The sequence below is a fragment of the Colossoma macropomum genome, unplaced genomic scaffold, assembly GCF_904425465.1.
Source record: "Colossoma macropomum unplaced genomic scaffold, Colossoma_macropomum, whole genome shotgun sequence".
NCBI lineage: Eukaryota > Metazoa > Chordata > Actinopteri > Characiformes > Serrasalmidae > Colossoma > Colossoma macropomum.
Genome location: NW_023494793.1, coordinates 5,889,620 through 5,916,086, shown reverse-complemented (window position 1 = coordinate 5,916,086; position 26,467 = coordinate 5,889,620). Strand labels below are relative to the sequence as shown.

Here is a 26,467-nt window from a genome sequence, read left to right as displayed (position 1 = left end):
ATGTAGTTTATGCAGTTTCTATTAGGAATGGACATTTCAGCGGCTATAGCTGAGCTAAAGCTGAAAGCAGAGCTAAGTAAGTCTGCATTTTTCTTTATATTATATTTTTATCCTATACTAACATATTAGCACATACTGAGACATATTTACAGCCAAAATGGACAAATGGACATAAAAGGCACTCAAGGTTGTTTGATTTTTGTTGAAAGGCCAAAATGGCTCTTCGTAACATTTGGGTTGCGACCCCTGGCCTAACCAAACCTCTGACGCAGGCTCCACACTGCCCTCTGGTGGAGTATGGTGTTCAGACGTCTCATGGTTGTTAAATATGAGAAAGCTAATTTCCTTAAGACAGCAACCGCCTATACGTGCTGTGTGGTCCGCGTCTTCTTCTGCGCTGATGCTACAATAATAATGTATTATCATATCACTCACCCTCTCTCTCTCTCTCTCTCTCTCTCTCTCTCTCTCTCTCTCTCCCCTCAGTGTTCCTGCTGTAGAGACAGCATTGAATTCTGTTGACTGCTGGTCTCTGTAGTTCAAAGTGCTGTCTTCAGTCTCAGACTTTCAGAGACAGATGGTCTCTCTCTTTCTCTCTCTCTCTCTCCCTCTCTCTCTCTCTCTCTCTTTCTCCCTGTCTGTCTGTAGGATGAATAATTCATTGAGCAACTCTAGCGGTGCTGAAAACACGCTTCTTACCAGGAATATATATAAACCTGCTGTTTTTCTGCATCTGTGTGTTTTCGTGTATGTCACGTTCAGCAGCGCGCTCAGTTCTCCTGAGAGTCACCAAAGTGCGCTGTGTATTAGCGTATGTCGTGCTTGTGTATAGAAATCCTTACTTCTGTGTGTGTGTGTGTGTGTGTGTTCCTGCAGGAGAGTGAGCTCCAGAATGTTCTGCAGGGAAAAACACGTTTAAATGTCCAGTTGTTCGCTGATACCCAGAAGACTGCAGAGTATGAGCAGGTAGGCTTTGTTCTTAACCCTGACCTGAGGCCTGATAATGAATCCTGTGCTGCAAACACACATATACAGTGCAAAAGTTTGAACACCCCAGGTCAGAAGTACCTTTTGTTAATCTTGAGTGACAATAAGTCAATACATCCTCTACAGGGAACCTAAATATGGCAATTTCAATTTATGTGAGTTTAACATGTTGGTGAAAAAAACATAGAATATTAAATATGCTGAGTTTTGCTAGAGGATGTGTTGACTTGCTTACACTCAGGAAATCAACCGAAAATTATTTTGTCATTTATCAGGGTTGCCCAAACATTTCTGTACGACTGTATAAACACATACGCACAGTTGCTGGAAATGGGATTGTACATAAATCTAGGGCTGCAAAAAATGAATATTTTGATATTTATGAAAATTATTCAACTAATTATTTGCCTTAAATGTGTGTCAATTTGAAGAGCAGTAGTAATACCGTGTTTGCCAATGGAGCTAAATAACCACTACAAAAAAAGCATGTGGCAGTTTGTTTATACTTTTAAACTACACTCTGAAAACAGATGGTTCTTCAAGGGTTCCTTAGTAAAGAGAATGGTTCTCTAAAGAACCGTTTCATACCTAAGTGGTTCTTTGCATGGTAAAATGGTTCTTCAGATTGGTGGAGAATGTATTGTCTTTTTGAAAATGGTTCTGTGTAGCACCAAAAAGGGTTCTTTTATTGTTACAGTGTCAAGCTTGTATCAATAGAAAAAACCCTCTTTGGTGCCGTTGTGATTCTATATGGAACCATATACAACACGTTCTCCGTCAATCTGAAGAACATTTCACCGTGCAAAGAACCACTTAAGCATAAAATGGTTCTTTAGAGAATTCATGGCTCTAGATAGAACCATTCTCTTTACGAAAGAACCCATGAAAAAACAATCTTTTTAAGAGTGTACAGTGAATAAGCGAAAGATGAAATGAAGTGATATGATAATAAATATGTAGATTAATGTTCTTCAACCTGTAGCATCATTTAAGCAGTTTAACATTTCAGCATGCTAGTTCATTAGAGCTCTGTGTGAACAGGTTTCCATGACAACTGTGTTTACATGATAAGTTGTATTTTAAGCTTATTAACTAGTTGTCCAGTTATCATGCTAATGTGTGTAGCGCTGTGACAGGATGAACCATCGAATCAACAGTAGTTTTTGACGTTTTTGAACAGAAACATACACAGTTCAGAATATTCCAGTGACTAACGTTAGTAAAGCATTATGAGCTTTAGTGATGTATGTCGGGGGGGCTCTCAACCTTTTCCACCCCAAGGCCCACCTGTGTATAACTACAAAGCATAGCGGCCCACAAGAAAACTAAAATCAACTTTATTAAATCTTAAATGCCGACACTGAAAACCTGAGAATTAGGGCCTGAAAAAGATTTGATCGTTCGGTCTAGGTGTTCCTAGGTTTGCGAAATTTGCAGGTATGTTAAAAACCACATGGTTGTAGTGATGATAAAAAGGGGAGAGAGAAAAAAAAAGAATAGAAATGTATGAGGTACATGTGGACTGTGATTTGCAGCTTCAGTTCATTGCATGTTCTCTAAAAATCCTCCACTGGCTTCCCAAAACAGTAACTGTTTGGTCTGGAGATGACTCTTTAGTTGTGAAGGTTTTTGTGGTTTATTTGAAACCACACACTTTATTCAGTGAACTGGATTAGCATCATCACAATTAACAATAATGATAAATCCTACTGGATATCTGCTTCTTTAGGATTTGAGTTTAAACACTCTGTGGCGCTGATGCTCAGACAAAGGACGCTCCGCTACGATCCAAGAGTTGAAATCAAACGCATATCTTGACTATTATTTTATGTCTGTTGTTTTCAACAGCAGCTCGTGATGAGAGTCTGTGAAGAGTCAGTCTTTGAAACACTCGTTGTGCCTCTAATAGAGAAGGAAAGACAGCTCCGTTGATAAATTCCCTCGTTTGATCACAGAGCACATTTCCATAATCAATGAACTGAACAGGTTCGTAAGAAGTGGGCCGAGACTCGCAGGTTTCTGTTGGACCGGTTCTGCTGTTTGTTGTAGACCCGAACGCGGGTGGAGTGTTCACACATGTCAAAACGGTGCGAACTAAAGAAAAAGGCGTGGTAAGTCCTCACCAAACAAAGCAGCCCGAGAAACTTCTCCAGCGCTGGCTAGCCTTCTGCATCGCGCGCCCACGGCTGCACTCTCTCCGAGTGATGACGTTTAATTAGCCTGCGACTGCAGCGATTTTATGTGTACGTCTCTATTAGTATTTATATTGGTTATAAATATGGAGATGTTTTATTCTTAGATTTTTAATTAATAAGTAAATCTTTTCCCATTTTTGCTTTTATGGCTTGACGTTATCAGCCCAGTACAAAGTACTGCCTCCCTCTGAGTACAAATCCTGCGGACCACCAGAGGGTGCTTCATGGCCCACTGGTGGTCTCCGTCCCACAGGTTGAGAAACCTTGATGTATGTAATGGTAACATTGGCTCATTCTGAAAATCACTGACAGTGAACTGCAAAGTTCGCAGTAGTTTGGTTTGTCGAAACCCTGGCATGACCCTTCTGCTGCTTCAGAATCAACAACAGCTTGTTTTCTTTTCTGGTGGCCAAAGGTAAAGTTATGCTTCCTCGGAAACCTCTGTCAGATTTGTTGTATTTGTCTACTTTATCATTCATTTAAGAGAATATTGAATATTAATGAATGTCGTGTAATAATTCCAGCCCTACATATCTATATGTAATCATTTTATGTCCAATTTGTGTTATGTAGTACTGTGAAAAGTCAAAGACCACTCTTCAGTTATTTAACTTACAGTCAAAATGGCTATTAAGCACAAGTTATTCATTTTTCAGCGTCAGGGAAGAAAAGAACAGAGAATTAGGCAGAACCTTCGCCAGGCTGTATTTGCTCACACACAGGTGTTGTATTCTATTCTCTCTGATCATTCGTTCCTTTGAGGGGGCTCTAATGGTGTTTTTGTCAGAGAGAAGCTGGAAGATTTTTCATCATTAAACCACACTGTGCATCCTCTCAGCCTATCAGATCTCTCCGTCTGCCCCAGTGCAGCATGGGAATGGCCACCCACTCACTCTCAGACAGACTAGTTTATCATCACGCAGCCTTATAGACACTGTGTGCGCGTGTATGGTAGTAATATCCGCTTCCTCAGCTCCTCTGCTGGAAGATATTGTCTGATAATCCAGCAGGGGACATGGAGCTCTGTGTGTGCGTTTGTGTTTGTGTTTTTATGTACGTGTGTGTGTGTGTGTGTGTGTGTGTGTGTGTGTGTGTGTTTTAGAGAAGTTGAAGTGTAATTTCCTGGATGGTCAGTAAAATTACTCTTGATAAAATAAATGCTATATATATACAAAACTAATGTGTACTGTTGTATCTGCATATATATATAAAGTTGGGACGCTGTGCAAAATGTAAATAACAACAAAATCCAATGACGTGCAGATCATTTAAACCATATATTTCATTGATAATAAGACAAAGACAACAAATCAAATGTTGAAACAGAGAAATTTTATTGTTTTTTGAAAAATATTTGCTCATTTTGAAGTTGATGCCAACAACACTTTCCAAAAAAGAAACACCTGGTGGTTAATTGGCAACAGATCAGTAACATGATTTGGTATAAAAAGATGAGGCTTTCAGAAGTAAAGATGAGGAGGGTTCACTACTCTGTGAAAGACTGCACAATCAAATATGTTGCCAAGACATGTATATATAGTTCAGCATTAACGGTGCCTTCACAGACGTGCCAGTCACCCATGCCATGTGTACTAATGCACCCCTATACCATCATGAATACTGGCTTTTGGACTGTGCACTGATAACACGCTGAGTGGTCTTTAGACTGGAGGACACAGTGTCCATGATTTCCAAAAAGAAATTCGAATATTGATTCGTCGGCCCACAGGACACTTTTCCACTCCCCTCAGTCCATTTTAAACGAGTTCAGGCCCAGAGAAGGTGGTAGTGTTTCTGGATCCTGTTTATATTTGGTTTCTTCTTTGAGTTTTAATTAGCATTTGTGGATGCAGTGACAAACAGTTTTCACAGACAGTTTTATCAGAAGTGTTTCTGAGCCCATGCAGTGATTTTCACTACAGAATCATGTCTGTTTTTAATGCAGTGCTGCCTGAAGGTCCAAAGATCACAGCCAGCAAATACTGGTTTTCAGCCTTGTCCCTTACATACAGAGATTGCTCCAGATTCTCTGAATGTTTTTATGATATTATGTACTGTAGATGATGAAAAGCTAAAGTCCTTTGCTATTTTATGTTGAGAAACGTTATTCTTGAATTGTTGCACTGTTTGATCATGCAGTCTTTCTCAGAGTGGTGACCCCCTCCTCATTTTACTTCTGAAAGCCTCTCTGAGATGCTTTTTTATACCCAATCATGTTATTGACCTGTTGTCAATTAACCACCAGGTGTTTTTAGCATTACACAAATTTACCAGCCTTTTGTTGCCCCTTCCCAACTGTTTTGGAACATGTTGCTGGCATCAAATTCAAAATGGGCAAATATTTTTCAAAAAACAATAAAATTTCTCAGTTTCAACATTTGATATGTTGTCTTTGTCCCAACTTTTTTGGAAATTGGGTTGTACAATAATACCAAAATAATATTTAAATACAGTATATAATTACAATATATATATATATATATATATATATTGTATATAAATACAATTATTTGTCCTCCCTGGTTTTAGGGTGGGTATGTCTACATTTATATCATTGCTGTCAAAAAAAAATCTCAATTTTTTGTAATTTTTAGTATTCTGCATAATTTGAGCTCAGCAGACGTCCCTTACAATGTATGAAAATTTCATAATGTTTAGACTAATTGAAATGTTCCACTATTGCTTGGAATAACATCTCTGTACATGAACTCATACTGAAAGTTAAAAGCATTTTAGCCCTCTTCTGTAAAATTACTGGTTCAGAGATCCTTGTTTTTCTTTGGACGGTGACGATATGCTGGTGTGTGTTTGTGAGTCTAATCTGCTTGTAAATCACTCAGATATGAAGGTTTATCAGACAGGCGGATATGGGTTTGATGCTATCTGTGCCTGACTGATATTGCACACTTGTTTGAAATGTGTAATTATTACAATAAAAAAAAATAGCATTGTGCAAACTGCATGTCTAGATCATCACACCCACGCCTCAGACCATGGTACATATTTTTATCTCATTTTGTTGTCTGCAAGAATCAGTTCTAAATGGGTCGGTATGTGAAATGCAAATAAAATCCCTTTGTAGATCTTCTTTGATCTGTACTTAAATGAAAGCAGTATAAATACAAGGTATGTAATGTTTTACTTTATCAGCTTCATCTTTTTGAAATATGCACTCATTTGCAATTGGTACTTGCAACATATTCCAAAAAAGTTGGTGGGACAGGGGCAGTTTAAGACTGGGTCTAAAACAGGCGATGCTGTCATGCTTGGGGATAAAAGAAGTGTTGTGCTTGGTTCAAGGCTCGACACTTTCATATTTATATAGAAATAATGAACATTTTATAGAAATAATGGACATTTTAAAGAAAAAAAGGACCACTCAGATTATTACTTGTGTAAAGTTCAGAGTCTGTCATGGTAAGGGGGATATTAGTGCCTATGGCGTCCATGAAGGCACCATTAACACTGACAAAAAAAGTCAGTCCATAAGGTAAAATATTAAGTATCACACTGTTTTTAATGTCAAACAGAGTTCACTCATCACTGTTTTCTGTTTGCGTTAGCATTACACATGCTGTCCCGACTTTTTTGAAATTGAGGTTTGTGTAAAAATGGACAAACACACATGAGAAAGTCTGTTTGAGATGACTTAACAACCCATGGTCTGAGGAAAGTGTAATAATTTGCATGCACACAGTTCTAATTGCTGTGGTATAAGCTTGCATTACTTGTTAGCCACATTAGCTCCAGTACTAAAGTAAAGAAGCAAACTTCAGACATCAAACATGTCTTGGCTGACTGACTACATTTGGAGTGAGGGGCAAAAGAGTGTAAATGTAATTTTAGGCCAGACCATCGCTTTGAGGCTTGTGCTGAATTAAACACTAAACCTCAAAGCAACATTGTCCTGTGTTTCAGTTCAGCAGCTCTAATGCACTGATATGTTAACTGGAGCCTAAAAATGCCCTGTCAGTGCTCAGCGATGCCTGTGCATGTGCTGTTTTTGCACTATAAGTTTTCTCTATATCCGTTTTGCTCTCAGAGAGCCTGAAATGCTGCCGTGAAGTTAAAATCTGCTGTGGCTTTTTCGTAGTTCAGGATTTCAGTTATTGCTCTGCTCACCAGCTACAGCCAACAGCTGAAAACAGGTTGAAAATAAATTTCCAAGCCGTCACATTAATCAAAATGTTTTTGTCTTCAGCTCTATTCTGATTGGTTTATGAGGGGATTGTCTGTAATAAATTGTACATGTCTCCCCAGTGCTGAAGCTCTTGGGCAGCAATAAAATAACCAAGCGAGTTTCTAGTGGGTTGTATTTTCTACTGCTGTGGATGTTAAAGTAATTGACAGTGATACAACATCATTATTTCTATATAAATAGAAGTTGATATCGTGCATATATAAGTGTAAAGTAATGCTTTATAATCAGCCTGAGGTATTTCAGTTTTCTGATGGACTTTTTCTCCCTCCTCCTGCTGAAGCTGCTCACCCAGTGTAGAGAAGATGGTTCTATCACACAGATTAAGTAAACAGTTGAGAGACTCTTTAATCATTTCATCAACATTCATCATTAAGTGATTTAGGAAGTGTTTAATATGGATACTCCTTTGCTAGGAAGCTAAATATGCCGAATAGCAGCAGCCTAAGACCTTTTTTTCCAATGCAAGGCTGCATTTGCATGGAAAACCACCGAGATCTGGGTGTATCTGGATGGTACTACAACGCTCAGAGCACCAGTGAGTTCAGTGAGAAACATTCATTAATATGACCTGTTATTTTCACAGGTTAGGAGAAGGAAAAACACAGACGTGGCCAATCGTGACGGGAAATAACATTACCAAGCAGCACATGTAAAAGAGGAAATGACCCCATGACACCATGTAAATACAATCCTGTCCAAATCAGGCTTTAAAGAGACTTTATCAAAGTTAGAAATGGTCTGCCAGAAGTCGCACTTTCTATCTAAATCCTATACACTTTATATATTAGCTAATGAAAATCTTAAATGGAAATTCCACAGATTTTTTTAAAATTTTGGCACAATTCAATCATTAATGTCTAAACAAAGTCACTCAGTCAGAACTGTTCACAGTGATGGTGGTGATAGGAACCAGATGTCTGAAGAGATGAAAGCCTTTAAAAGCTCCCTGTCAGAAAGATATTACATAAAATGGCTATTAACATATTTCTGAGACATTGTTTTGTGATGACCCCTGTGATGGACTGGCGGCCTGTCCAGGGTGTATCCTGCCTTCCGCCCAATGACAGCTGGGATAGGCTCCAGCACCCCACCGCGACCCAGAAGGATAAGCGGTTTAGATGATGTATGTATGTATGTATGTTTTGTGATGAAGCTTTGGCCTAAACTTTTTTTTAAAAGCTATTCATGGCAGAGAGTTACTTGTAGGACTTGTAAGGCAAAATAGTCCCCAAAGAAAACAGATTTACCACTATTTTAGTATCATCTATACATATAAAGACTCAGAATGACATGTGTAGGTCCACTGGTGGTTTTGGATAGTAAATAAAATGGCTGTTTTTGTGTTGTAGACATTGTGACCTCTATCACCACCACTGTAAAGAAATCTGAGTCTGTAAGTTTCTCTACAATGAAACATTACACATCCACCCATTCTGAATGATTTTGCTTAAATCATGCCAAAATATTGATTTATTTTATTGATTTTTTAATTAGTTTTTGTATATTTTATTTTTGAAATATTATTTCACATTTACATATTGTACTCTTAGCTAAATCTAATATCAGCACTTTTCTGCTGTCTGTGCTCCATTACTTTTGCCTTCGATCCGTGCACCCGTGATTCATCGCAGTCTGGGCTCTGTTAGTTTAACATCTCCAGTCTGTATTCGCTTAGGTATGTCTGTCTGAACGGCCAGCCCTGTAACCTGCGCTATAGGTAATCGTTTAGTTGTGTCTGAGTTGGTCTTTGTTGAGGAGACAGAAGGAGGCGTGTCAAATGCTGTTGTTGCAAAACAAAGTCTCTGCCCTCATTACACATTTATAAATGCAGGAGAGAGAGAGAGAGAGAGAGAGGGAAAGAGGGAGAGAGAGAGAGAGAGAGAGCGAGCGAGAGAGAGAGAGAGATCGGCCTGGAAAGGGACTGTAACAGTTCCCTATGTAGCGCTAAGCAGCAGGCTTTAGTGAGCTCAGGGGAAATGTGATATCATTAGAGAGATATTTCACGCTAGATTGATAATATTTACTGCTTGCCTTGCAGTGCTTTGCCTTGCGCTATTACAGCATAACCTCAGATAACAGAGCATTTTCTGTTTGTAGTAATATGGGCCTATTTAGACACACATATTTGCTTCATGATGTATGATGTATGTATGTGGGGAGTCCAGGAGAACATGTAATACATAAGCCTACGTGGGCGTACAGTGCTTAAACAGGGTGGTAAACAGAATAATGTAAACATGATATTGATACAGTGGAAGTAATTAATCTTTCTGTTCTCCAGCTACAAATGAGTTCTTTCATAGCTACCATTGTCAAAACATTGGAAAAATCCCATTCAACCTAATATGAAACCATAGTGAACTGCAATTTTGCCAAAATACTTCTATGTATAGTACGTTATTAAAGGGGAATTACATGAATATTTCAAAATTTCTGCATGATTTAGTCATTGAGGTCTAAACGAGTTCATTCAAAGTGGTTTTATGTATAATGTTCTGTTTTAGAGAGTCTTACTGAATCGGAGTTTTTCACAGTGGTGGTGATAGGAACCAGACCTCTGAAGAACGTAATGCTTCCAAAAGCTCCCTCACAGAAAGATATTATACTCTAAACGGTTACAAATACATGTCCAGATGTCTGAGACATCGTTTTACAATAGTCTAGAGAAGGTTTTGGCCTAAATCGCTTCTTTATCCATTAATGAGGTACATGCAGGGTGCTATGAGGCAAAATAGTCCCCCAAAAAAGCTTATGCTTATGTTAGAGCTTATGTTTTCAGATTTAACACTATTTTACCATCAATAACATTACATAGAAAACTCAGAAGGCACGTGTAGGTTGTCTGGTGGTTGTGGATAGTAAATAAAATGGCTGTGTTTGTGTTGTAGACATGGTGACCCCTGGTTCTGTAAGTCTGTAAATTTCTCTTCAATGGATCATTTCACATCAAACCTCTCTGAATGACTTTGCTTACACCTCTAAGCTGAAATTTAGAAAAAAAAATATTTTTTTATTGTTTTTTTGTATATTTTAGATTTTTTAATATAATTTCATATTTACTTACTGTACTCTTAGCTAATATTAACATTTTTCTGCAGTAAGTTTCTCTACCATTATGAACCATTACATAAATCAAACCACTTCAGATCACTCCGTTTACATTATAAGCATTGAATTATGCTGCTATTTTGAGAATTCTCCTGTGGTTTCAGGTGATATTTATTTTGTATGTGTAGGAAAGGTCACACTGTTCAGACAGATCGGTCATTTAGTTGAGCTAACATTAGCATGGTGGAAAATCTGTTGTTGTTTACCGGATTGCCTAATTTTGAAGATCTACAACAGCACAGTTCTGCTCAGTCTTGTAACATTTTAACCTGGAAACTCAAAGTTGTAGCGTCTCCAAACTCTGACCTACATTTATTAGGTTAAAAGAGATTTTTTGGCCAACATTCTGTAAAGCTTTTCCAACTTAACAGTTACAAGACAAAAGATCGCATATGTGGGCTGAGCACGGTCAGTTAGTTTTCCAAAACTGATGTAGTTGAATTGCCACCTTCAGATGGATGCAGTGCATTTGACACTCCTGCTGCTGTGCTGTTTTCATGGTGCAGCTGAGTAGGTGGTTCAGGAGTCTGAGGCTCAGGAGTCCTGTTTTGGATATGCGATGGTGTGTGTGTGTGTCTGTGTGTGTGTGCGTGAGTGATAACCTGGCCGTTTTATCAGTGCTGACAGTGTGATCAATACTGATTCTGACCTTCCTGCTCTCTATGCCTCCAAGCATGTACTCTACTGCTGAGCACACCTGCCATGAAAGAGAGTCCTTTGTTTGTTTGTTTAATTTTTTGAGAAAAAGTTTTGGGGCCCCTGGTCAAATGATATGTTTTGTTGACTTTCTAAGTGTAAATAAGTGAACACGTCCTCTGCAGAGAATTCCTGTACGTTTAAATGCACAATAGCTGTTTATTTTCTGAATTTAATGTATTCGAGGTATATATATATATATATATATATATATATATACATACCTCGACAAAACAAAACAACAAAACCTTGTATCTGTCAGCAGCTTGAAATAGCTGAACAGATTTACCAGTTGATGCTAAGTCTGAATCTTATATTGGGGCTGCCCACCCCCATACTCAGTGACAGAACAAACATAGTGTTAAAATATAAAATAAAGTTTTACACATTTGATTCGAAACCTACCTACCTTCTCCAGAGCCATCTTAAGAGCTGCTGCATTACACACACACACACATACACACACACACACACATACACACACACACACACACAAAACCTTGTATCTCCAAAATGGTAACTTTACCATTCTGGGCTGTTTCTTGTGGTCTATTCATCATGAAATTTACACACAATGTAAAGGGCAACATTTATTTTCAAATTATGTCAAAAACTCAAAAACGGAGATACGAGGTTTTGTTTCGATATATATGTATCAGTGTCGGCGTAGAAGAAGACACGGGAAACAGCGCTTCAGATAAATGCTCTTTTATTAAACATAGCAGCAAGAGTAGGCATATGTAGTCAGTTGTGGCCTGTTATGTTTTATTTGTTCCAATATGTTAAACTCAGAAAATCAATAGAAATTATGCACTAAATATTCAGCTTCATATTTGACTGTATCCAGGCTGACTTTTTGTTGATCCCTTTGACCTGTGCGCTTTATGACCAGTTATTAAGTATTAGCTTAGTATGTACGATTACACAGAGCAAAATCGGCGCAACATGAATAAAAAGGGGCTTTTTTGTAGCAGTTTAGCTTGTTTTTACTAGCAGCACTACTAATAGTCCTAACTTAAACACAACAACAGTACTGCTGTCAGCAGCGCTAGCAATAGAACCAAAATAGCTGGGTAGCACAGCTGGTCCCGCCTCCAGAAAAACGTTCCCTTTGCCAGGTTTGTAAGACGTTCTGTTATCATAGAGGATCAGCACTCACTAAGCATGGCCACATTAACTTTATGAATGCTAACTTATATCACCTGATACTGTGATATATTTGGAAAATATCATGATACTGAATTTTACCAATGCCAATATCACATTTTCAGATACTCTGACAAGCTAAAGTAATTAATTACCTTAAAAGTATTTCATTTCAAAGTCCAGCTCTGGTTGTATCTTCACTCCACATCTACATACCCAGTGTTTCTGTAGCTCCTCAGTCTGTCTGTTCTGTGTCCAGATGGTGAAACCACGCTACAGTCTCTACTACCCTCCTGTACTATTAGGGAACAGAGCAGAACACACACAGAGAGAGAGAGGAGAGAGAGAGAGAATAAAAGGGAGAGAGAAAGTGAAAAGTGGGTGAGAGAGAGAGAGAAAGACAGAGAGAAAGGGGAAAAGGTAGTGGGGGAGAGATAGAACAAGAAATGGGAGAGAGGAACAGAGAGAAAGAAAAAAGGGGATAGAGAGAGTTGTTGGGGAGAGAGAACGAAAGGGGAGAGAGAGAGAAAGGGGAGAGAGGGATAGAGTTGGTGGAGAGAGAAAGAAAGGAAAGAGAGAGTTGATGGGGTGAGAGAAAGAAAGAGGAGAGAGAGAGAGAAAGGGGAGAGAGGGATAGAGTTGGTGGAGAGAGAGAAAGAAAGAGGAAAGAGAGAGTTGATGGGGTGAGAGAAAGAAAGAGGAGAGAGAGAGAGAAAGAGAAAAGAGCACAGACTGGCCTTAAACGCTCAGACTGAGCAGCTATTCTTCCCTGTAATTCCACTTTCATCTCCGATCAGCTTTTTGATGAGGTCAGACTCGGTCACCTGAACCACCCCACAGTGGAGTGTTTTTTTCAGGATCACCTCCTGACCCGAGGGAAATGTCACTGCGCTCTGGGACGCCGCGCTGAGGGACAGACGTCCAATCTGTTTCACACAGGAGAGACGAGACCATCTCTAATCTTCAGACGCTCTCACAACAGTTTAGTAAACACACTGACCGCAGGATAGACAAGAGACAAATCGAGCTTAATACTGACCCTTTCCCGCTCTCTCTCTCTCTCTCTCTCTCCATCTCTATTTCTCTCTCCCTCTCCCCCTCCCTCTCTATCTCTCTCCCTCCCCCCTCTCTCTCTCTCTACATCTCTATTTTTCTCTCCCTCTCTCTCTCTCCCTCTCCATCTCTGTTTTTCTCTCCCTCTCTCTCCCTCTCTCTCTCTCTCTCTCCCTCTCTCTCCCTGTCCATCTCTATTTCTCTCTCTCTCTCCCTCTCTCTCTGTCTCTCCCTCTCCATCTCTATTTCTCTCCCCCCCCCTCTCTCTCTCTCTCTCTCTGTCTCTCTCTGACTCTCTCTCTCTCCCTTTCTCTCTCTTCTCTCCCTCTCGCTTTTCTCCCTCTCTTTCTCTCCCCTCCTTTATATCCCTCTCCCTCTTCTCTCTCTCTGTCTCTCTCCCTCTCTCTCAGGTGCAGAGTGAGTATGAGCGTTTGCGGGCCGCTCTGTGTGCTGTGACTGTGGAGAGAGATTGTGCTCTGTGGGAGAGGACTCAGCTCCAAGGCAAACTGGAGAACCTAGAGCAGGTGCTGAAGGTGAGGAACACTTTCTCCATACGCTAAAGAAGTGCTCTATACATACAAATTGGTTCATTGAATTTAATCGATTCAAATGTGCGCATCATTTGCACACCTGTACAATATATTAACTGGGGGAAATTCTGTCAAAAGCTGAAGAACATTGTGTTGGTCTTTACATCGTGTGTAAATTTCATGAAGAATGGACTAAAAAAAACGGCCCGAAATGACTTGGAAAAAAGTCTGGTTCCATTGACTTACATTAAAAGTAAGCTACGTTTATTCCTTCTCCTGTAAAATTACCATTTTGGAGATGTGAGATTCTGACAACAGCGATATACATAAACTTTACTTGTAGTGAGAAGACTGATCGACAAAAACACAAAAACGATACAAAATTCTGATGCTGAGGGATTCAGTGCTGCAATATGGCATATTACATAACATGACAAAGAATCTATTAAATTCTAGTTTTAGGCTGGAGTGCCCCTTTAAAGTGCCCGTTTAGAGTACCCCCGCTTTATCTTTCACTTCACTATGTTGAGGTAATCTAGTTCATCCATGTGCAAATGATGTAAACATTTGAATCAGGCAAATTCAGTACATCACTTTTTTCAGGGTAGGCCTGTGCACTATGGCCAGAAATTTGATCATGATGTTTCTGTACCAGTAATTACTGATAATTATAATGTCATTACCTAATGCTTACTTTTGGGACTGAATCATGTTGTCAACCATCCTCCTCCTGTTTATTTCAGTGTTAAATTATGGGAGAGCAAAGCATATTTTAATCGCTGTTTCTGATTCTCATTAGTCTCAATGAAGTGATTTGTAACATGTTATATTTTGACATTTTGCTGTGGGCTTATTTCACATTAAAGGGCCCATGTCATGTAAAAAAAAGAGAATTTGATGTAGTTTATAATCATTGCAAACAAGTTAACTGTCCAGTCCAAACAGTCCAAAAATGCAGGCAAGGTTCGAAAAGTCTATTTTGAATTCATTGTTTTTGTGATGTCATACATCCACCTATTCAGCCTACAGCTTTCAGTTTAGCCCCGCCCACTCACACAGAAGTTATAAAGAGTGTTTCAGCCTGGACATCTTTTTGAATGCAGGACAGCTGGTCATCTCTGTTGTATTTACATATCACTGTTATCGGAAGAAAACCTTGTGTAAATTTCATGATGAATGGACCAAAAGAAATGACCCAAAATGACTTGGAAAAAAGTCTGGTTCCATTGACTCACATTAAAAGAAAAGTAGGTTTTTTCCTTCTCCTGTAAAGGTACCGTTTAGGTTTTCTTCCACCGACAGCGACATGTTAGGCACAGTAACAAAAACAGCCTCAGGAAAAAAAGAGAAGCAAATCGAAACAGTATAACTTTTTTCAGTTGAAATATTTGGCATTTATTGGACAAAAATGACACTTTCATTTTGTGGTTGACAGAGTAAAAACGCTCTTTTGCTGAATGTAAAGCTGGAGTCTGAGCACTGGCAGCTGTACTGTGTGCTGGTATGGAACCTGAATGACTGGCTGGCACAGCGGAGTGGAGCTGAGTGGATGAGTAAAGATTATACACAATTATTCAGCAGAGACCCTGCAGGTGTGAGGGCTCATCCATAATGGAGCTAATTTATGCTGGCGATACACCTTACATGAACTCACTGTGGCTATTAGCGGCCAGAGGGGCGCTGGCTCTGAACGTGGAATGGCTGTGAGATCATTCTGCCTGCCAAAGGTTGATGGACATTGACTGGGTGTCTGATCTCAGTTTGTTGACCTGCATGTTAATATGCAGTATTTTTCACTGTGTTTTCAAATTAGGTCACCTAAACACTCATTTCAGCCACAGCTGTATTCTTTTGTATGTGTTACATAGACAAAATACCTAAATCCAAGAGTTACTATGGTTTTGAAATTATCATTAGTTTTTATTTTTTATCTAGTTTTTCACTTTGGTTTTTGATTTCAGTTTAGTTACAGTTAGTTTGAAGGGTGCAGTAATAGTTTTAGTTTAGTTTTTATTTAGTTTTATTTTAGTTTCAGTTAGCTTAACAGGTGCATTAATAGTTTTAGTTTAGTTGCAGTTCGTTTTAGGAGTGTGTTAATAGTTTTAGTTTAGTTTTATTTAGTTTCACTTCAGTTTGTTAGCTTTAAAGGTGCGTTAGTAGTTTTAGTTTTTATTTTCTGAAAAGTAATTGTTTTACTTACATTTTTATTTAGTTTCAATTAGTTTTAGTTAGTTTTAAGTGTGCATTAAGTTTTAGTTTAGTTTTTATTTAGTTTTATTTTAGTTTGTTAGTTTAACAGGTGCGTTAATAGTTTTAGTTTATTTGCAGTTAGTTTTAAGGGTGCATTAATAGTCTTAGATTAGTTTTTATTTAATTTTACTTTAGTTTTAGTTAATTTTAAGGGTGTGTTAGTAGTTTTAGTTTTGATTTTCTTAAAAGTAATTGTTTTACTTTCGTTTTTATTTAGTTTCAATTTAGTTTTAGTTAGTTTTAAGTGTGCATTAATAGTTTTAGTTTAGTTTTTATTTAGTTTTATTTTAGTTTCAGTTAGTTTAACAGGTGCTAATAGTTTTAGTTTATTTGCAGTTAGTTTTAAGGGTGCATTAATAGTCTTAGATTAGTTTTTATTTAATTTTACTTTAGTTTTAGTTAATTTTAAGGGTGTGTTAGTAGTTTTAGTTTTGATTTTCTGAAAAGTAATTGTTTTACTTTAGTTTTTATTTAGTTTCAGTTTAGTTTTGTTAGTTTTAAGTGTGTGTTTGTAGTTTTAGTTTAGTTGCAGTTAGTTTTAAGGGTGCATTAATAGTCTTAGTTTAGCTTCAGTTAGTTTTAAGGGTGTGTTAATAGTTTTGTTTAGTTTTTATTTAGTTTCACTTTAGTTTCAGTTAGTTTTAAGAGTGCATTAGTACTTTTGTTTATATTTTCCTAATATTACAAAAGTTTTAGTATAGTTTCTCTTTAGTTTTAGTTTCAGTTTTAGTATTAGGTGAATGCTGTGATAGCAAGTATTTGATAAGAATAGAGTAAAATTAACACAACAGTAGACTGAGCTCATTTCAGATCTAGCTTCCCTTAAAGACAGATCCACTTCTAAACTCTTGTTCATGTTTTTTTTTTCGGCAATTTTATTTCATTTTATATAGTTTGCAGTGGAGATTATAGTTTTGATTTACTTTTTGTGTTTTTGGAAACTCGTTTTAATTTTTTACAGTTAATAAGCACATTTTTTCACTGTTAGTTTTCATTTTAGTAATAGTTTTAGTTAACTATAAATACCCCCAGCTAAATCCACAACAAGAGATGCAAAATAATCAACACAAAAATTTATAACTGTTTATAAATTTATTTGTGGATATTTTTGTTAAAGTATGGATCAATGTATAAAGCAGGAGACAGGAAACATAATGGGGGTCCTGGCAGGGTCTAGGCCACCCTACTTGGATTTCTGATTGCCTAAAACATAGAACAGAAAACTTGACTTTGTAATATATGACCAACAGAATATAAACACCTGTTTTTCTCACATGCTTTTTGTATGAAAGCCTTTTTTGCCATGTCTAATTACATCAAAATAATGGCTTATTTTCTCAAGATTTTGACTTAGTCGTTTGGGAATTGTATGATTTTGAGCGTAACCTTTTATCTACGTACATCAAAGAATTGCAATGACATTTCTGTCACACGCACACATAAACCACAGACACCAGAGTGTGCATGAATAATAAAGTAAGGAGTAGCTTTAGCAGGCTTCACAAAGCCAGAGTCTCAATTATTATTTAGTCAAAACTGCGCTTTGGTAGTGTAAAATCTACCCAAAGTATTAGAAAATAGCTGTTTAAAACACTGTTTTTCTAAAAAATATTTGGTTTTAGTTTTTTTTTTTTCCTTCATCAACTTGGCATGCATGGCAGGCCTGTACAAGTCTTCTTTTTTCAATGGAAAAAATAACAAATGTGTTTAAAAATCGCTCTTTTTTTTCTTTCTGAGCTCAAACCATGGCAGTTAGTGAGCACCAAAAGTAAGATTTTTCAGAAGGAGTTTTTCTCAGGCGAACAGTCAGTATTTACTACCTCAGTAAAGTGTAAGTGGTTTTTTATAATCTCCTCCCAGTGTTTTGTGCTTTCAGAAGGAAACACCTATAAAAGCATCTACAATGAGGCAAAAGCACAAGAGGGCAGTGAACGGCCCTTTGGACCGTTGTGCCTGTTTAGGAAATCATGACACTTTTTAATGCCAAAATGAAATTGGCAAAGGCATAAAACAGTCAGTCTGCCCCCAATTCAGTACTTTTTCTCAACATGTACTTTTTCATGTTCATGTTTTTTTCTCTCATTTTTCAGCAGGTCTTTTTTCAAGCCAGCCTCCGTCTCCTGATTGTGAGAGCTTAGCTGAGCTGTGCTGATCCTTATAGACTTCCAGGCTAGCAAGAGCAGTAGTTGACTGTAGTCAATAGTTCAGTACTGCAAAACAATTCACCAGAAACTTCACGGTCTTACACCTGTTTCCCTCAGACATTCATGCCTATTACTGTGAAAGGTAGGAGGCAGGCCTGGAGTGGGCATCCTGAACTGAAGGCAGCTGTCTCGATGCCTTGCTGCCTGCGCTGTCTCACAAGTCAGGTACCAACAACCGTATCGTGTTTGAGACGCACTTCAAAGGCAGCGATACATCACATCATTGCCAAGATACAACAGCTCATTGTTAGCGGTTAGCATTAGATGTATCTTTTACCTGGAAAAAAAATGCTATAACCAAAATAAAAAGCACTGTATTTGCACACAAACCTGGAGTCTCTGTCCTCCACTGTGTCAGTCCTGCTGTTTTCTGCTATTTATTCCTAACTGCATCTGCACTGACACAAAGTATTAGCTGCCTATAAAAACGTCCGAACAGAGGAACCTCAGCGGGCAGTGTTTTATATAAATATTCAGTTCGGTCAAGACTTGGTGCCTTTCTGCCTCAGGACACTGTATGAGTAGGCTGCGTGTGTTATGCCTCAGATACAGCCAATATATTCTCATTATTGTGATAAATGATGTCACAGTATGCTTTTCTCACTCTCTGTGTCCCTTAGTTCTTCAAGAACACTGGTCACAAAAGAGAGCGTAATGAGTCCTGTTTAACCCCTTAAATGGCCTAAATTTCGTTACACACTTCTGTAACCTAAGATTAGCACAGCCAGTTTGCACTGAAGTCCCTGTAGCTACTGAATAATAAGCCCTAGTATATAATAAGCCTGTGATTTTAAGGTGTTAATTGGATTTAGTGCAGCACAGTGTGTGAAATGGTGAATACAAATCAATGAAAGTCTTTTTTTTTGCACTTTTTAGTGCTTTGTCAGTTCTAATTAGTGCTTTGTCAGTTCTATAAGAGTATCATAATTGTCAGTTCTATAAGAGTATCATAATCTCCACCCCTAAAATGAAATTCTGGCTACACCGCTGGTTTGAAGTGAGCAGGGTTAGGTGGTAAATGTGGAGATGATGATATGAATGTGTCTCCAGCAGTGTGAAGAAGATCCTGCTGGCCTTTCACAAAGCTGCAGATGCTCTGCTGAGTTGGCTGGTTTGGTCATCACTAGGTCACTAACAGAGCTATCTGTCTGCTTTCTCTCTGCTTTATTTATCTGCTTGTTATCTCGTTTTTGCCATTAAGGTCATTCTTCCATTCATTTTCTTCTTATTTCTGTTTTTCCATTCCTCTTTTTCTCACTCCTATATAGCAATATTGACAGCCCGCGCTTGTATCAGTATCAGAGAAAATAGTGCTGGTAATGCACCTGTAATGAGCTATAACTCCTGTTTAACTGGATGACATCAATACAGACTGAACTGGAGAATCTGAACACAGAACACCGTCACCATTCAACTAAGAACATGTATGATGTTCTTAGAAACAGAAGAAAAGAAAATGAAAAATGAGAAAAAATAAAAGGTAACTAACAAAAAAAAATAATTTGCAAAGAATTCTGGGTAGCCCTGCCCCAGTGCTGTAGGTCTTTGTAGTTTAAGGTGAGTTGGTGCTGTTGATTTGGGTTTTTATTTGATTAAGAGGTGTGATAAGTGAAAGCTGACAGTCGTATCAGTCAGTAGGCTCTGTTTAACTAAACCTGTTACATAAAATAAAAAAAAATATCTAAATCTAAAATTATATTGACCCATTTCGCTTTGTGTCTCTCAGTCTCTGCAGCTCTTCATCACTCCGTGTCTCTCTCACTCTCTGTCTCATTTCACTGTCTCTCTCTTTTTCTGTGTTTCTCTTATTTCACTCTCTGTCTCTCTCACTTTCCGTGTCTCATTTTACTTTCTGTCTCTCTTTCCCTCTCTGTGTGTCTCATATCGCTCTCTCTCATTTTGCACCCTGTCTCTCTCTCATTTCACTCAGTGTATCTCTCATTTCATTCATTCTCTTATTATACTGTCGCTCTCTCAATTTGCGCCGTGTCTCTCTCATTTCACTTGTGTCTCTTTTCTTTCTCTGTGTCTCTTATTTCATTCACTCTCTTATTATACTGTGTCTCTCTCTCATTTCTCTCTGTCTCTCTCTTTCATTTCACGCTGTCTCTCATTTCACTCTCTTTGTCTCTCTCATTTCACTCTCTGTGTCTCTTATTTCACTTTCTGTCTCTCTCTCATTTCACTCTCTGTCTCATTTCACTCTCTGTCTCTCACTCATTTCACTCTCTTTGTCTCTCTCATTTCACTCTCTGTGACTCTTATTTCACTTTCTGTCTCTCTCTCATTTCACTCTCTGTGTCTCTCTCTCATTTCACTCTCTGTGTCTCTCACTCATTTCACTCTCTTTGTCTCTCTCATTTCACTCTCTGTGTCTCTCACTCATTTCACTCTCTTTGTCTCTCTCATTTCACTCTCTGTGACTCTTATTTCACTTTCTGTCTCTCTCTCATTTCACTTTCTGTGTCTCTCTCATTTCAGTCTGTGTCTCTCACTCATTTCACTCACTGTGTCTCTCACTCATTTCACTCTCTGTGTCTCTCTTATTTCTCTCTCTGTGTCTCTCCCTCATTTCTCTCTATGTGTCTCTTTCTTATTTCACTGCCTGTCTCTTTTGACTTCTGGTTCAGAAGTGCTTTATTGGCATGAATGTTACATTTTTCATTATTGCCAAAGCAATTAACACATTCATCTCTCTCTCTCTCTCTCTCTCTCTCTTTCTCTCTCTCTCTCTCTCTCTCTCTCTCTTTCTCTCTCTCTCTCTCTCTCTCTCTCTCTGCCGTAGCATATGCGTGAGGCTGCGGAGAGGAGGCAGCAGTTAGAGTTGGAGCATGAGCAGGCCCTGGCCGTCCTTAGTGCCAAGCAGCAGGAGATCGACCTTCTGCAGAAGGTGAGAGGTTGGAGCAGACGGCAGGTCCAGCTCTGCTTGTTTTGGGGTCAAAGGTCCAGCGGCTTTGTAACACTGCCTATGCTGCTGGCATCTTCCTACAGCCGGGGGTAGATAATTCCCAATCACGCCATGCTGGTCGGCCGTTGCCATGTTCAGATGCTCCTAGTAACACTTTACTTGAACCCTGCTACATAACATTGACATAATCATGCCATAAACATGTCAGTTGTAATGACAGAATCTGTCTGTAATTATAACAGTGTCATGTTACCATTGCCGTTTATTTTCATGACAGATGTCATGATGTTTGAGGTCATGACCACCTATGGCACATGCTAATTTTTGCTAATTGACCTTCAGTTGGCGTGTATTATATGGCAGATTTCATGAGAGCTCGTTCACGGCAGTTTGAGAAACGTGCCATAAACATGTCATGACAGATGTCACAGTTTTCATGACAGGATATAACAATGCCATGTTGTCATTGTTATCAAAAAACATGTTTATGACATGTTTTTCCCCAGTCTGTCACAGCATCACAAAGTCCTTGTCATGACAATTGTCAAAACATGTTTGTTGAGTACAGCACCAATACACACTGTTCACTGGACACTGTAAAAAAATGCAGTCAGCTCAAATTTAAATTATATGTCAACCTATTGCGCTGCCTCTTCTGTGTTAACCTGAGAGCAATAGCATTCACTCAACCCAAACTTCTCAGTTCAATTAAAAGCAAAAAACAAAACGTAAAAAAGACATTTTTTAATGCTGCATATATTTTAAAATAAATCACTCAACTTCCCCACCACACATGTTCCAGTCTCTTGGTTCAGGACAGCTCTGGCATTACTGGAGTTCAAACCCACAGTCTGCTTATGATGGGGCAAGGGGGTGTCACACTCAATCACTAAAGAGGTGATATTAAAAAATCTCAACAAATCTGTGAGAAAAAAAAAGAGAAAAAAGTTTTTATTTCACGGTGGGGTGCTGGAGCCTGTCCCAGCTGTCATTGGGCGGAAGGCAGGATACACCCTGGACAGGTCACCAGTCCATCGCAGGGCACCCCCACCGTGACCCTGAAGGATAAGCGGTTTAGATGATGTGTGTGTGTGTGTGTGTGTGTGTGTGTGTGTGTGTGTGTGTGTGTGTGTGTGTGTTATTATTTCATTTTCACTCAAAGTTGCGTTTTAACCCCAACTGGCCACTGTTTATTCAAAATACGCAAAAACTCACGCAGTAAAATATAAGCACTTGTAGTAACCTTGAAATATTACATGAATGCTTGAAATATTCAAAATTTAAACATCCCGAGGAGCTCAGTCTGTTAAACCTACCGATGTGCTTGAACTAGACACCTGGCATCCTTTCCTTGCTGCACGTTCGTTAAGACTTGGGCTCAGTTTCTGAGCTGCTGAGCTGACTTTAAGTGTAAATGCGGTTATTGTGTTTGTTGTTATGACTGGTGTGGAATGGTGTAGAACTGAGGTGTAACCACCGTCCCATAGACTGTTGTTGGGGTAGGAGAATCAGAGTGCACATAATGTTGCAGTGCATGCTGGGGACTGTAGTGCAGAGCATTGTGAAATGGGCTAATATTAATAGAAAATTAAAATAACATGGCTGACTTAAAACTGTAACTTAGTTACACGTCAGATAAATTTACATAATACAGTGTAAGACACAGATTGTTGTTTTGCATGTTGTTTGACTTACTATGTTCAGTTTACTCAAATTGACCATGAACACTCAGAGGATCCTTTACATGATTAAAAGGTTCTTTGCATTGTGAAATCATTCTTCAGATTCATAAAGAATCTTTTGTATGTGGTTCTGTATAGAACCTTTTTGAAAAGAGTTTTAAATAGCACCAAAAAGGGTACTTCTATAATTATGTAAAAACTGGCTCGTCAGAACTACCTAAAAAATGACTTCATGTATTAACAAGTAATTGAACAAGTTTTATTCAACTTAAAAAAGTACATTGATTGAAAGAATCTTTCATTCAAAGTATTTATTCAAGTTGAATAAAACTGGTTCAATCGCTTGTTAATACATGAAGTCATTTTTTTTAGGTAGATCTGACGAGCCAGTTTTTAGTGAACCCTTACAAAAAGGTTCCATATAGAACCATCTGAAGCGCATTCTCCATCAATCTGAAGAACCATTTTATGATGCAAAGAACCCTTTTATCATGCAAAGGGTCCTTTGAGAGCTCATGGTTCTACACTTAAAAAATGGCTCATTAGATCAACCTAAAAAAATACTTTGTAAGCAATAAACTAGTTTATTCAACTCAAAAAATTACTTTGATTGAAAGAATTGTTCAGTCATTCAAATTACTATAACTAGTTAATTTACTTGTTAACACACAAAGTCATTTTTAGGTAGATCTGATGAGCCATTTTTCGCAGTGCATATAGAACCATTTTCTTTACAAAAGAACCCTTGAAGAACCATGTTTTTAAGTGTGTAGGGCAGATTGTTTTGGAGTAATCACAGTTAACATTTTGAACATGTAGGAAACAAAAAATGTCAACAAAATTAAGAATTTTATTATATCAACATCTGTCATAAATCATATGCTAACTAGCAAAAATTAGCATGTGACACAAACTATCATGACATTAAACATTACAGCTTGTCACGAAAATTACCGATAATAGTCTTATGAGACTGTTACAGTACTTGACATTATCTGTCCTAGCAACTCATAACAGCATGTAACATCTGCTATTTCATGTTTATAGCACAGTTATAACAGTGTTATGTAGGAGGGTTCAGGTAAATTGTTAACACGGTCCTCATCATCTCATAAAACTGGAAAAGTACCTATTATGAGTTGGTAGGTAATCTGCTTGTCGTGTGAACAGTGTATACAATCTTAACCTCTTCAACTCCTTGAGACCACCGGTGGTTCCAAAACGCACTTCGTCATATTCTTCATAACTTTTTTTTTCATAAGCTACGTTCAAAAGGTGGGGGTCGTATGAGAGTTGTAACTGTCTTCTTTCCAGTCAAACAGATTGGTGATGTAATTTTAAACCCTTATAATAAAAGAAGCTGAACTCACAATTTTTTTGTCTACTGAAAGTCGACCCACTTTTCCACAAATCTGGGCTATAAAGTATAAACAGATGGCGTCTCTTCAGTGATCTGCTCTGTAAAAATGATTTTTATAAAATAATACAAAGAGCATCTAAAAGAGCGTCTGGCTTTCAGCAGTAAATTGTAAGCATATAGCAATATGTGTGATCATAAAACACATTTTCTGTTAATTTGAGGGGAGCTTTTAACAAAAATAAATAAATAAATAAAATAAAAATTTACATTTATTTCATGCAGTTACTGAATAATTTGCCTTACGATTTGATCATGTAAATTCAGATGGAAAAAACAAAATATAACCTGGAGAAAGGTTCTCGGCTTGGGTGTACGGTTCTAGTAAAAACGTTTAATTGGTATGAAACCCTTACATTACGTGAAGATTCTTCTACGCTCATACACTGTGTTCGGACAGTATGAACACAGTAGACCAAGCTGTCATTGCTTCATTCTAGCGGAAATGCCTAGAACTTGGATGGCATAGAACTTGAACTGATTAGGTGGCCCAATCCATGTAAATTGCAATGTATTAAAATGCATTGAAATATATTTTGTTTATATTTTGTAGCACATTGACAAATAGGGGTGTAATGAAACAAATATTTTAGCTTTGATACAGTTTTCAGTTCTGAGGTCAAAATTCTATTCAAGTTTTGATCATTTATCTGTTAAAAATGTCTTGATTCTACTGTAATTCTGTGCTTCACACTGGTTTGGCTAGTTTTAGTGATGAAGACTGCAGATTACCATGTCTTTGCAAAATAGTCATCCTTTTTTATCCTAGTTACGCCGGTTTCAGTATGGCTTCTGTTGTTTCATTGCACCACAAAAAAATACATCACACATGCAGTACTTTGAGTGATGTGGTGCTGTGACTGGAGCAAAGTGAGATGAAACTGCAGGTGGCATTAAGGTTTGCTTATTCTATTGAATAATAGTCCATTAATTAATTGACCATGGAAATAACCTTTAGCTCCAGCCAAGGTTTGAAACCTTAGTGTGGAGAGCTGTTTGTTTTTATTTATTAATTTATTTATTTGACTGGTGTGCCGGGGGTTGCAGGTCATGCTCTTTCTTCTGGCAGGGTCAGCTGTGTCCTGTACCTGCCAGGCTTCATTTGGATTCAGAGCGAATACCACATTTCTGCATTCAGGCCTGGGCGGATTGTTACCAGGCATCAGAATTACTCCCAGGAGTAATCGCTTCTGACTATAAATACTCTCCTCTACCGAAGAACCTTTATGGATGGACTTTCTCCCCCTTTTTGTCCAGTTGTAATCTTCGCTAGTCAGTGGTGTTGAACCTTTTAGAATTTTCAGAGTATCTAAGCCTCCAAAATGCAATTTAATAGACTGTTTATAAAGTACAAGAGCATTTTGTGTGTAGATGTTGTGAATTGCTGTATATAATGTCATCATATTCTCTATAAAAGTCCTACAGTTATTGACTGTCTTCATAGTATCGCTTAGAAGTCGCAGTTTTTGACAGTGGTAACAAAACCATGTTGTGATTGTTTAATTATAAGAAATTGCTTTAAAGAGTAAATAAGGGGATTTTTTGTTCATTTTATTATGATTGTTGTGCATACATTCTTGTTTTTGCAGTAAGAAAAATAACATCCTTTAAATTTTTATGATGTTTTTATCCTTTTTTAAAGTAGAAACAAACTGAAAAGGGGAAAATCCTGTTAAATGTAATCAAACGTAAATGTAGCTTATTGTGTAGGTCAAGGCAGATTTCGTCTGCACAAACTACTGGAATCTTTATTAGCATGTATGCTAACCTCTGAACGGTGTTTTTGCTCATTTTTACACTGGTTAGGAAAAAAAAGAGCTTTGTTTTCTTCTACTTGGAATTCTCATAATTGTAATGATAGATATTTGTGTGAGCGCAGAAAAGTAAACTGTATAATGGCAGGTCAGCACAACTAGTGCTAAGCTAAACTGACTAGTAGCAAGATTGCTAATGCGAGCTTTGCTTGAATCTTTACACAAGTCTGTATAAATGTAGACTGTTTGTGAGCGTGTGGACCCAGAACAGTAGCATTTAATGTCAGCCCATAAGCAAAGCTGACTATAACTAGCAGGTGAGTCAGCTGAAATGAA

At 38.0% G+C, this 26,467-nt stretch overlaps 1 protein-coding gene across 1 annotated transcript in view; it reads left to right on the top strand.

Moving 5' to 3' along the window:
• The window catches only part of rimbp2 (RIMS binding protein 2), a 173,582-nt gene that overhangs the window by 72,629 nt on the left and 74,486 nt on the right, over positions 1–26,467 (top strand). Inside the window, exons 3-5 of the mRNA XM_036578287.1 lie at positions 877–966; positions 13,797–13,919; positions 21,156–21,260. Coding sequence (XP_036434180.1) covers positions 21,159–21,260 — 102 coding nt within the window. The 5' untranslated portion in view covers positions 877–966; positions 13,797–13,919; positions 21,156–21,158. The remainder of the gene's footprint in view (positions 1–876; positions 967–13,796; positions 13,920–21,155; positions 21,261–26,467) is intronic.